General features: G+C 38.2%; 1 protein-coding gene across 1 annotated transcript; it reads left to right on the top strand.

Annotated features, from left to right (window-relative positions):
* Positions 1 to 2,583: 2,583 nt before the first annotated feature.
* On the top strand, positions 2,584 to 12,688 carry C2H3orf85 (chromosome 2 C3orf85 homolog). Its single transcript, XM_040056511.2, has 4 exons — positions 2,584 to 2,664; positions 9,653 to 9,789; positions 9,990 to 10,075; positions 11,868 to 12,688. The coding sequence occupies exons 1-4, from the start codon at positions 2,637 to 2,639 to the stop codon at positions 12,001 to 12,003; spliced, it is 387 nt and encodes a 128-aa protein (XP_039912445.1). The 5' UTR covers positions 2,584 to 2,636; the 3' UTR covers positions 12,004 to 12,688.
* Positions 12,689 to 13,261: the final 573 nt, after the last annotated feature.

Below are 13,261 nucleotides of genomic sequence, written 5' to 3'. Positions count from 1 at the left end.
ATGGGAAACAGGACACCAAAGGAAGGAGGAAAGGGAAGTCACACTGGAAAGCCATTCTCCTCATAAGAGACCTATAAATTCTTCAATCTAAAGATTCTGGGTTTTATAGGCATAACGTCATTTTATGTGAAATTACAAAGCACACAAGAGGGAAGACATGTCTTCGGGGAACAACGCAGAGCTGGGCAGCCTACACAAGTCAGAGTGTGGGCCAAGAGCAAGGTCTGAATCAGACAAGAAGCAAACATGGCAGGATAGATGATGAAACAAAGGAAAACTGGAGGAGCATTCAGGTGTCCTGGATCTCTCTGTCCTAGGGGATGCTATCTGTAATGTAGCTGCTTCCCAGATCTTGTATCATAGCCTAATCTGGCTGACCACTGTTCCACTCTACAGCAGAGAAAGCCTTGTGTTCTGAACTCAGAGCCAAATCCAGGCATTGCAACATCCCCACCATGTTTTTGACCCTACCAGAAGATATTCTCTGCCTCTCAGGGAGGACTTTTCCTATAACAGACTCAAGGCTTCATCAGTAAAGGATATAGACAAGTCATATTCTCCAGGTTTTATTTGGAAATCATGTGAGTAAGGCTGTTTTTAGGTTCTGGGAGCCTGGACTTAGGTTACTGAGGAGTTGGAATATATTGCCTCTAACAGTTTTACCACTTTTTAAACTCCTGTTCCTGAAAAAATCTTTTCTCATCTCTTCCTTTTTCTTCCTAAGATGAAATAGGAGGAGTAGGTGACTGGGCCTTTGTTGCTCATCCAGCATGCTTCCCTGTGATCTTTTGCTGGCTGCTCTTGTCTCTCCCCCTGTACCATATCACTAGCAGTGGCCTTTGTGAGCAGGCTGCACATTAAAGAAGACATAACTGCAATAAATATGAAATGATGCACTAACATGTTCTTCCAGTCATTATATCAGGAACTGTGAGGAAAGACCTGTGGGAGGAAAGCTGCAATAGAAAGGCAGGCCCATTTAAGAGCAAAGTAGGGGAAAAGGTTAGAGGCAACGGCCCACAAAGTTTGTGAGGTGAAAGGATACCTTGTATGCTTTCCTGGAGCTTATTTCTGGGGGATTTACAGTTCTTGAGAGCTCTGTGTCACCTATTAGCAAATATCCCAGTCATTACACTTTTTTTTCTAGTCCACAAAAAAGATGACCTCTAACATTTAATATAGTAGCTCAGAAGTGGGGAAACTGATCATAAGTTTGTATAATCAATATTTGTCGTTGATATGGCACCAGAATGCAGAACACCTGCCTCCATATTTAATTTGCTACCTGGGGTGGATGGACTGATTTTTTTATTTTTTATTTTTTTTTTAAGAACAATACTAAAATAATATTAAATTTGTGACATGACCTACAGCAAGGTTAAGGATTACCCTGTTTGACCTGCTGTTCAATAGTGTCTCCTCCAACCTATCCGTGTGTAATAAAAAAACTCCCCAACTATTAGGCTTCGTAACTACATAATTAGATGCTCTTTTGCTTCCCAAGAAACCTTTACTCCATGCACTCTCTAGACTGGATGTTCCTCACTGTTGAACATGAGGATGAAGTACTACTCCCCATCAGCACAGAGTCTGGTCCCTGACCTGTAACGTCAGCAGGGTCTGATTGCCTGACGTAAAAACCTTGGAGTACAAGCATGCCTGTGCTGATGAGCTGAGGATCAAAGCACACCAATGTGCGACAGAGCTCACCTTTTCTCTGCTCTCTTATCGTCGATGTAGGTGAGCTTATGAAGATAAACTGCTCTGCAGTACAACTGCTGCTGCCAACAGGTGAGTTGTATGTAAAAAGGTAACAGCTAACTGGACAGGTGGGAAAGGTAAGGCAGTATGAACTCATAGTGTCCCACATTACAGAGTCCTAACACCAGCAGGAGGCAACAAGACATCCTGGGACCTCTGCCTGGTTCAGGTCAGAAACCAAATTTCTTCCCTCCTTCCCTGCTTAGTGCTTTTTCAGTCATTTTATCATAAGTTTATTTCCTTAACCCAAGCAGTATGCAGATGAAATACATGGCATACTCTGGCACTGCTCTCAGAGCAGGTGGATTCAAACATCATTCATATTCACACCAAACTATAAACTGCTTGTGCCTACCACCAAGATGAGGGGGAAATAATCATGCAAAAGACTGATTGACTGAGGTTTACCTGTTAAATGTTCATAGAACAAGCCCGATGTGCTATTTTGCATCATAAAACTTATGAAGAAGCAAATGCATCCACAAAATAATGAGCCATGATGGCTCATTAGAGGCTCAGCTTGCAAAGTCCAAAGTGTACAAACAGAGGCATATAGGGCAAATCTGAACTAAGCACTGAACCCTGCCCTCTGTCTGAACCAATCCTTTACACGTATCTGGTAAATTATTTATAAACCTAAAGATAACAAAGTATAAAACTATCGCTCTCTTCACTTTACAAAGGAAACCCTTTCTGAATAATTTGCCATGTCTCTGAAAATGTTTCAAATTTTGGTGTCTGGTCTGCTGTTTACAGGTAAGTGCCTGGCATATGATATCTCATGTCATTCCCTTCAGGCTTGTTAAATAGTCAGCTGGCAAAACCCCTGTGTTACCATCAGAACAGCACCAATTGAAGATAATTAACTGGAAATCATGGCAGCAGGGACAGACAGGAGAATGGGTGAGCACAAGATTGCATGGCAAATTCTGTGAAATACAGTTTAATTCTGCTCTTTGTGACTACTTTTGAGCCTTTTATTGCTTGTATATAAGGAAGAAGGATGCATTTCTGACTGAAAGGCATTCTTACAGGATGATTTCCTGAACTGTTAAAATTGTAAAAAGAGCTTGATGTTGTTTCTACGAAATCTTCTCTAAATATTATTCTTACCTCAACATTTATTGTTTGTAGGAAACAATTTCACATACATTTATAAGGACCCAAAGTAATCTTTTTCACAAATGATTTCTGGAATGCCTGACTTGAATTTCTTAAGGAAATTGATTGTTTTAAAGCACTCAGGCTGTCTGAATGCTGATCCTTCACAGCACTGTGTAACCAAAGCAAATCTATAATCAAGACTCAACCTGTAAAACTGGGACCAGAGGGAAAATGGATGGGGCAGGGCTAGCACCTGCTCTTCCCAAAGCAGCACATGCTGGTACAGTCAGTGATCAGTGATGCACATGCTGCAAGATTAATTTGTTTCTCAGAAAATTAAAACAAACCAGGCAGGCAGTAAGTGACAGCTGACTTCCTAAGTGATTGTCTGCATCTTGACAAGATGGTCTATCCACATGCATGCATTACAAGCATTTCTTAGATTTGAGTGCTCCAATACACATGCAGTAAATACAGAATGTGAATAGCTAAGGCAGAATGAGGGAGTCAATGATTAATTGTGGATTATTGAAAAAAGTTTTTTAAATTGGGACCACAGTCAGGTATAATCTCTCTCATGGGCTGAATTCACTTCCATGCCATATGAACCTGAGTTTTGGCTGCAGTGAGGCTCTGTAGGGGAATAAGGAGATGGAAAGGGACTTTGTCTCTTCTGCAAGTTTGAGCTCACCTATAAACCTTTTACCCTTATTTTTCCTTCCTGATCTGCAGTTGAACTGGGACAGTTCCTGGGTATTTGCCTATCTTCTTGAACTTCACCTCCTTTCCAATGAAGGTCATTTATACCACGAACAGTGTCACCTGAGGCCAAGCTGGGAGCATAGCAGCTTGCAGCCCCTCCTTTTGGAAGACTTTACTTTCATCTCCTTTATGTCTCTTGTCTTGTTTATCCTCTTTCCCAGGTTTCTGTTCTTCAGAGTACATGAAGAACTACTTATTATTAGTTTTTAATGAGCTCTTAGAAGTTTCATTGATCACAATAACTTCAGTTTTTCATTAATTGTGAATCCTTTCAGCAACAATGAAGGTGGTGGTGAAGTAAAATGGAGACTATAAGAGTCTCCTGAGGACTTTATTCTTCTTCATGACCTCAGTGCAGGTGCTATGAATCACTCCTCATAGCAAACCACAGTCACAGCACTGGGAATGGGCTCTCTGGACTTTTTGCTTTAGTCTCCGAAGAGTGCAGCAGCCAGGGATGGGGTAGAAGTGTGATGTCTTGGCACTGAGATGATCACTGAAGTCTCTCAGGTGTCTGATGGGGGTGTTTTGCCCCACATGGATGTAGAAAGGAAATCTCAACAGGACCCACTGAGTGGACTTTTTCTAATAATTTGTTGCTGTGGAAGTAGTTCCTTCCCTAGGATTATCTAGGATTTTTGCCAAATTGCCTTGCTATTTACCCCTATCTGTAATCTGTCCTGACTCCTAGCATCATCACACATATTGAATATATTCAAAACCTAATTCTGCATTAAGTGTCTTTAACTTCTCTGCCTTTGCTGGTGAGGGAATGGGTTGATGCTGTAGCTCTAAGGTTTTTTGATGACATCTCTTGAACCAGAGACCTCTTGTGTCCTGTGATATAAAATTAAGAATTGTCAAAGAGTAAAATCTATTTTACTTCAAGCTTGAAAAATAAACAGATGAGGCAAAAATTTCAATGGCTGGGTGATATGGAAAGAGTTGAAGCACTTAACAATCAGTGACTTGAAATCTTGCTGTCAACAGGTTTAATTCTATTCTAAGGCTTTTAACATCAAAACACTCCTGAATACAAAGCCTATGTACGTACAAGCATTTAAAAAAATAATTTGAAAAAAGCAATGTGCAGGTGTTAGACTTTAATATAATTGCACTTTTCAACTGAAAAAAAAAGCTGCTATATAGGCCAGAGGTGTCCTGCAGAATCCACAAGTCTATCCTTGCTGCAATCCAGCCATTTATGAAGTGTACTGACAGATAACCACACCTTGCTTTCCAAGGAATGCCACATAATCTAGAGAAATACTTGAGTGAAGAGAGAAGTAGCTGCTGCCACATTTTTTTCAGTATTTGCACTGTTGCAATGCAGTATTCTGTGTCCTCAGACCAAGTCCTGTGGTCTGACTTTGTGAATTTAGATTTAGAAATAGCTGAAACATGGTGGGGAGGTGGTCCATTCTGGCTCATTTCTAGCCTTCGGTAACACACCTGAGTTGTAGACATGATTTACCTTTTCAAAGTTCCCAACACGTCAGCATCTGCCACCTCAGCAAGGTTGAAGTTTAGCTCTGTCCAAGTTTAGCCTCTGTCCAAGCTCTATCCTAAGGAGCTGATCAGACTGGAAGCCTTACCTTCATGAGCTGAGATTTTGACCAGAGAGTCACCACAGCCAATAATAAGAAGAGTTATTAGACCTAAAGGACAGGAGCCAGAGCAATTGCCAACTTTTGACATATAAATTCCATTGATATTAACTTAAGCAATATATTCTCAGTTTGTCAGAAACTTGCAAGTCTTCAGAAACTAGGGAGAAACTATAGTGTGCACAGAGAGTGTTTGAAGTGCTGCTAAATAATTGACATTTTTTCGTAAATATCACAACCAATCAGAGATAAACCACTTTTCCCTGTGGTAGATGCACACCAGGGATAAATTTTGGTCTTAAGCCTAGGGATTGCTCTTACCACTTACACAGTACTGCTGATCTGGGTAACAACAGGCTGCGGGGTAGAGAGTGGAAGAAGAAGCATATACTATACTAAGGCAAGTTTGAAGATTTGTCTTCTTATCAATAAACTCTGCCATTAGATGTGCAAATGGTGGCCTGCCTGCTCTCCCCAGACTACTAAGCACACAAAGGCTCTTGCTACTTAAGTTTTAAAAAAGAAAATGTATATCAATTAAATAGGTCCCTTAGTAGGCAAATGTGTTAAAACTTAATCCCATACTCATCTTTTTGATTGTGTGATTAAGTGGATCATTGCACATTCAGCTGATAGAAAATGATGTCTTCCTGGGAAGCTTTTGTAGCTGCATCCAGCTGAATATGTTGCTTCCTAGAAAACTATCCTTGTAAAGAGATACATGCTTCCATTCAAGTCTAGGATGAAGAGATTTTAAAGCACAGTAATTTAAGATGTATCCAGGTTGATTTTCTATTTTGAGTGCAGTTTGCTTGCTATACTGTGATATTTTTTATTACTTTGACATTCCAAGATACTTGATATGCCTTTTCATAATCAGACATTTGTCATTGGTTTGGGTTTTTTTTATATACTCAATGGTGGATTAAGTGCACATTTGCTTTTTTTGACAAAGATGACAAGGTTGTACCACCATCTCCCCTTAAGTTTAGTCTTAGATCATGGTTATCCAAAATTAGATGCCCAGAAGGCATGGTAGCGATAATGACTAATAACAGTTTTCCCCCTGGACAGTGTCTTTAGGTGTACAGGATAGAAAAAACAATCTGCTGAAGGCAATAATTACATGAGCTAAGCATCTGCTTGTTAAAACCAGTCAATTTTTTTTCTATAATTTGCTTTTCATGTGAGAACACTGAATCTTCAAGAGACAATGAAAGGAAACACTCTAACTGGTTACAGTTGATACAACTTCGGCAATAGTTCACCCTCCACACACATTCCTCCTATTTTCTCACTGGGACATTTATATCCAAAGGTGCTTTTCGAATCACATATTTCTCTAAGATAGAAAAACAGTACTGAATTAAAAAAAAAAAAAAAAAAAACAAAAAAAAACCCACTATACAATATGTCTGGTTGCTTTTCATGGTGAGTTAACTGTCTTAGTACAACTTGAAATTCTTCATCTTTTTTCAGCTCAACTTTATGCACTATGAGCCATTTTATTATTACCCACCTGCTCCTAACTCCCTCTAGCATCACATCAGATGCTCTGAAATTCCAGTCTCCTGGTTTGTATGCTAATCTTCTACAAGATACACTCCTTCAGGGATACTCTTTGTTTATAAAGCAAACCCTTTCACAATATTTTGCTAAGCTGTTCAAAAGGAGGGGGAAAATTACACCCACTCCAAGAAACTTAAATTGAAGCAAGACATAATTCATTTGATGAAAGCTCGACACTGTAGTAAGAGGGGCTACTCAGATGGACACACCTGGTCTGATGACCCCAGATCTGCATTAGAGCTAAGTGAATACCTTACTTTCTCTGAGCTCTGCCAGAGCACAAGCAAATGTACAACGCTGTTTGTCTGTGCAACCACGGTGGAAGACCAGCAGGACTCATTCTGGTTGTGCTAGAAATGATCTCGCTGGAGTTTTTCCAGAGGTGAATGAAGTTTGCTATGTTCAGAGACTTACAGCAATCTTTACAACAAGAAAAAGCGAGAATGAGATAAGTCTGAAGGATTAGATGATATATAAAGGCACCTACCTGATTTTCTTTTGGTACTTATGCATCTTTGGAGTGCCCCAGCAGCCAGGGAAAAGTCCTGCAGAGATGAAATAGCAGCTAGAAAAGAGTAAGAACTGGGTGTTAATAGTGACAAGAAAAGCCAAGTGCTGAGCTGGCATACCTGCTTCTCCTCAAAGCAGGCAAGTGCACTCAGTCAAAATGAATACTTAGTGTAATTAGGGATGGCCTCTCTCACTGGATGTAGATGCAGCCCGAGCAGGCTGTATATTAAACATTGACATAGAAGTTGCAACTCTCTGCACCACAGTAGCCAAGATAGCACCTCACTGTCCCACCAGTGGAATGACAAGCTCATTTTTGAATGAGCAGCAGAAATTTCTCATTTTCTTGGCAGCAAGAAAAAAAAAAAAAACAACACAAGAAGCAGGGCTGCTTAATGATTTTTTTTTTTTTTTTTTAATTTTATTTTAAGCTTATTTCAAATCTGGAGGGCCAGAACACATATTGGTGATAAAATTTATTGTTTAATGACCCTTACTAACTATATGTACATTTAAAGAAAACAGAAGCCTTTTAATGAGTCAATTTCTGATCCCAGTTCAAGTTATCTCAGTCCAGAAATGTAACCGTGAGCTTACAAAATATTTAATTTAAAAAAAAAAAAAAAAATCCCCAGATTCACTAAAGAGAAATTAAGAGCTCATAGATTTTTCTGTTGGAAAATGGTAAATTGCCAGAGAAATATTGAAATTTGGCACAAGCTTAGTTTTCTCTTGTGCAGCTCTAGAATGCAAGTATAGCAGCCTAATAGATATTTGAATGAAATATATTTTCTTCTTTCCCAGCCTTCCACCGAATGTCTGAACTTACTTTTTTTCCATGGAGTTGGTAACATTTTTGGAGATGGTATTCCTTGAAAACTCCCTACCCTAAAATTTCTACCTTCAGTTTATGATTATAGTAACCTGGAATATGAAGAAATTGAAGTAGAAAGGAACTACTGGGACTGTGATTGCTTGCTAAGTAACTTTTCTAAAGTACTCTTTGATATCTATAGTAAGAGCAAAGATAACAACCACCCTCACTTTTTTGTTTGTTTGTTTATTACTGTATGATCAAGCTTCTTCTCATCTTGTTTTTAAGCATTTTTGGCACTGAAAGGAAACAAAGTGAAAGGAATCAGCAAATACTCTAGCTCACATATCTTCTAGCTATATGCACTCAGCAAACATTTTCTTCTATTTAAAGAACTAAAAAGCAACTATATTGTGGATGATCAGGAAAGCCAGCAATAACTACAAGTGAACTGGATTCAGCTGAACATTGCACATGAAAGCAAACATTTGATACACCCAGTTAGAGTTTTCCCCTAGAAATTCAGGAATCAGAGCACTGGAGAGCTGAGCGAGGTGACAGCGTGCCCTGCTGAACTCCTGCTCTAAAACATGATAGACAAGGGTTCAGGTTCTTTGCCCACCTGTTGCAAGTATGCACAGGTCATCCTCAGGTGTCCATTTAAACCCACTTCACTAAATTGGAACACACCTGTTTACAGACACTGGCCTCAGCTTGGCTAATGGCTGTGAGCTCCATCTTAATTGGCGGCTCATTAAATGTGTATGATTTGTATTGACATGCTATTTTGGACTCTTTTAGCCCCAAATTAATTTATGTCTCAAAATTAATTTATGTCTCAAACACTTGAGACTAAAAGAATTTTTTTTTTTTTTTTCTGTACTAGGGCCTTTCATATGAAGCTAAAGAGAAATTCTGACCTTTTCCTTGTGAGGAATATTTTTTTTTCAAGATCTGCAAGGATTCCTTCTATATCTGTGGTGACTTCAGAAGCTATCAGAAGCAATGCAATAACAAGATTAGAAGTGCAATATCTTATGTTCTGAAAGTAATTTCCTAGCATGCAATTTCTATGCTGATACTAATGAGAGTAAATATCACATATAAGCCAGGAGGTTTAGAAACCACAGATAAACTCAGTGGGGTTTGTGTTTTTTTGAAAAAACTTTAGGCTCACAGCACACCTGAGACTAGTGAAATTACAGACTAAGATGATTTTTGTAACAAAATTTTGCATTAAAATTAACTAATTAATTAGATTATGTGCCTTAATTAGATTGCAACCTTGTTTACTTCAGATTCAACAGAAAAAAAAATAATATATATATATATATTTAGATGATGTTTTATTAGCTTCAGGCCTAAAAGAAGTTTCTTTCGGCAAATCTAAGGTAGGACCACCTTTGATTTCTATTAAATAAACTACAGATTCAAAACCATGTTCTGTGGATATAAGCATATTTTTGAAGTGCACATTCTAGCATATTTTTCTGATATTACAAATATTTATCCTCTTCTGTTTCAGGTGTCCTTGGAGCACCCTTTCTGGCAGAGGAATCAGCAACTCAGTTCATACGGCTCAAACGACACATACCGTATTCTCCGAGCTACTGGGACTCAAGCAGCAGCCAGAACACGTGGGGAAACACTCTGGCTGAACAGGTATCTTCTTCCTTCCTCTTGCAGCACCTGCTGAGAAAAAGAAAGCACAGGTCTGGAATTAATGTGTAACATAAATCTGTTGGGTCAAGGAAGGAAATTTTTCTGAATTTTTAACATGGGCAAAGCTGCTCAATAGTCACAGACTGTACTTATTCAGTATCAAAGCTCAGAATGTTCCTTTCTGTTTTGAACTACTTTAGATCAGTGAATCATGGGCAGCTTTGAGAGAAACAGCACAATACTACATGGACTTGGACCCTTTTGCCTTCAATCCCTCTACAGCCATGTTCGATGGGGTTTCTCAACAGAGTGTTTGGTAGACTCGGAGCCTGTACTTACCTAAGTAAGTAAAACTAACCTATACAACACTGCTGACAAGTAGTTTATAGCGTCATAACCTGGCACAGTAAAAAAACCAATTATATCTTGAAAAATTAAAGGAGATTTGTTTCTACTGTCCAGGTTTAATAGTTATTTAAATGCAGTCATTTTATTGTGGCAGGTTCTTTTGTAAATATGTTTTGGAAAAGCTCATTAAGAGCTTAAAGTATATACACCCTTTATATACCCTTTTCAAAGTCCACAGAAGCTAAACTGCTTCCTATAGAGTTGATTTAAAAAGCAGAGAGAAAGCAATTCCTGAGGAGAAAAATAAAAGATAAAAAACTCCTTCTATTTCAGTAACAAAACTGTATTCAGTGTGGAACAAAATCTCAGCAGAACAAAACAGAGAACAAGACATAGCAGTTGGTAAAAGCAGTATTTATAGATCAGCACAGGAGTACATGAAATGAAGTGTCACAAACTGTCTCAGAGAAATTGTTAAGGATTGTGTTAAAATTGGACACATTTTTGGGACAAAATTTTATCAGATTTAGAGGACAATTACTAAATGATTCAGTTGGACAAGCACAATACACACATTATTCCTGTGGAACACTTTTCCTGTGAATATACTGCAGTCCTTAAAAATGGACAGGAGCGGGTAGAACTAAACTCATACAGTTTCAGTGCTTAAAATAGTTACTAAGCAATCTGTTAGTCTAACTGAAACCACCAATAGGAAAATGGGTAAACTTCTCCTAGTATACTTTGAATTGAATATGCTTTGAATTTTATTGACTTAAAAGTACCTTTTTTTTTTTTTTTTTTTTTTTTAATGAGTTTCATTTTGAAGTTCAGCTTTTGAAAAGACCTTTTATTTTTTATAAGATAGGAATTTGACTTGGAGAGTCTCAGAGTGAGCTTTCCAGGACTGTTCCACTGAAAGCTGACACCAGTTTCACTCTGAGCAGAAGCAAAGTAGGACAGAATAGCTAAAAGCCATAATTTACCTTCCCTCCTGCTGAGGCTTCAGCTGGTGCTCTTGGGCAACTGGAAGGAAGCACCAGGTTATTCACTCACAATTTCTAATACTGATATGTGTGGATAGCAGCAGTCACTTCTGCCTTATGCCAAATTTACCTGAAGACACTTCACTCAGTTTTCTGAAAAAATCCCACTGTCTTTCCCATCTGAAATATTCCTCACGGAGAAAAAACCCTAGCTGGGTCTAATTACTGGTTGTACATGTATGTGCCCGATGGTTGTGATTGCAGCAGCTGCCAGGCTGACTCCAGGATGAGTTATGCCTCCAGAAAGATAATCCTAATGATTGTCATATGACAGGATTAAAGCCACTTACATAAACACATTTACAGGCACTCCCACTGAAATATGTTTATGATTTCAAAGCAAGGCTAGTTAACTCACAGACTGAACTAAACTTCCCAATGCTAATGTGACAGCAATTGACATACAGAGTTTTTGAGAAGCCATATAGTAGCAAAGAAGCATCAAGCTAGAAGTTACAACATTCATTATGGATAAAGTAGAATAATTACTTTCAACCTCATTTTTCCTGATTAATGATAGTTCTAAAATGGAAAGCCTATACAACTTATGCAGGAATCTAGTTCAGGGTCCAGAAGAAAACATTCACAAAAGCTGGTCTGAAGACTTCATCTGTTAACAGAAACTTTAAATTAATTCTGTGTTGGGTTTTTTTTTCTAAAAGCAATTTATTCCATCTTTTCTAGCATCAACATCAGATCCTACATGGAGCTACTACAGCTGTCTGGGACCCACCTCCAGCAACAAGCATTAAATCCTACACATCTTGTATCTGGCTGTGTTAGGATGTGGCATGTTATGTATTTGCCATTATGTATTTGATAAGATGACTTTATCTCATCCCACTTGGGTCTAAACCCAAAATTAATACACTAATTCTCTGCATAAATACTGCATATTTTATATTCATAAGTAGAGCTGAGATGTAGGTCATGGTAAATTGAATAAAAAGTTGAAGAAAACCAACCATGAACTTTTAGCAGGTTAGGTTTATAAATGCCTAGTGTTTCAGGTAAAACATTCTTTTGACTAAAGAATTGTTTGAAGGTGTATGTTCCTGCTTCTGTGACTGAAAACCATATTTTTATTTCTCAGTATTTTCCTTTAGCTACATTTTTGAGAGATGAGTAAGAAATGAAAATTGGTCACTTTGGATAGGGGAGAGAAGTAGAGCACAATTGATTCAGGTATACTTCTGCAGTTCAAGTGCATTTCCATTTTTTCAAGCACTAGGAGGAGGTGTTGTAGTACACATCCATTCATGTCAATGCTTCTCTTTCCTTATTTAATCTTCTGTGTTTGGTCTTGAATGCCAAAACCAGCTGAACCCACAGCTACTACCATGCGTAGTTTTTTCTTACATCACAGAGATAGGAAATGGTGGAAGCATTCACATCTTCTTTTCTAAAAAGAAAATGGTGGTGTCAAATGTTCTTTATGCCACATTCTTGAGCTTGGAAGTTTCCTGGTTCCTATTCATTAATGTACCTTATTTCAGAACATCTTTGAAGAGAGGATTAGGCTTCCATATTTCTAATATATGTTATTAATGTAATGTTGACAATTAAAAGCTTTTTCAAACTTGGCTAAAATTTCTGCATGAATAAAGAGGAGCTGTTGAGGAACACAAAATGTATGGTAATCTAATGGCAGGGTAAGTGAAGGAAGGCATTTTTTACTTGTTTTTTTATCCCCAAAGGGCAGATTCTGCATGTTGGGCTTTCAGGATTCTTTGTGGCCTGTACACTAACTGGAACAAATTTGAAGATAATGTTGGATTCTCTAGAAAGAAATCCACATTCTGGCTTGGTAGCAATCTCTACCATGCTCCTAGGTATGAAACTATCCTTAGGCCATTATTAATTTCCCTGCATAAGACAATGGGCCTGAAATTGTCATTATTCATTAGCTGAAGCTGAAAATTCATTAAACACTTGAAAGAGATAAATGAGGTGCAAGTTCAGTCCTTGCCATGTAGGATTTCACATCTTTAGTTACACTACTTAATTATGAACAGTTCATTCAAAGATAAGGAGTAACAAGTGATGTAAAGGCCTCACTGGTTAAATACAGTCATGGC

Source organism: Hirundo rustica, chromosome 2 (assembly GCF_015227805.2).
Source record: "Hirundo rustica isolate bHirRus1 chromosome 2, bHirRus1.pri.v3, whole genome shotgun sequence".
Lineage (NCBI taxonomy): Eukaryota > Metazoa > Chordata > Aves > Passeriformes > Hirundinidae > Hirundo > Hirundo rustica.
The sequence above is the reverse complement of the archived record's forward strand: the minus strand, read 5'-3'. Positions and strand labels throughout refer to the sequence as shown.

Excerpts from the sequence above, each read along its gene's own strand:
- C2H3orf85 (XM_040056511.2), top strand. The coding sequence starts at position 2,637 with ATGGCAGCAGGGACAGACAGGAGAATGG. Across the intron at positions 2,665-9,652 it reads AGGGACAGACAGGAGAATGG|GTGTCCTTGGAGCACCCTTT; the intron begins GTGAGCACAAGA and ends CTTCTGTTTCAG. Across the intron at positions 9,790-9,989 it reads GAAACACTCTGGCTGAACAG|ATCAGTGAATCATGGGCAGC; the intron begins GTATCTTCTTCC and ends GAACTACTTTAG.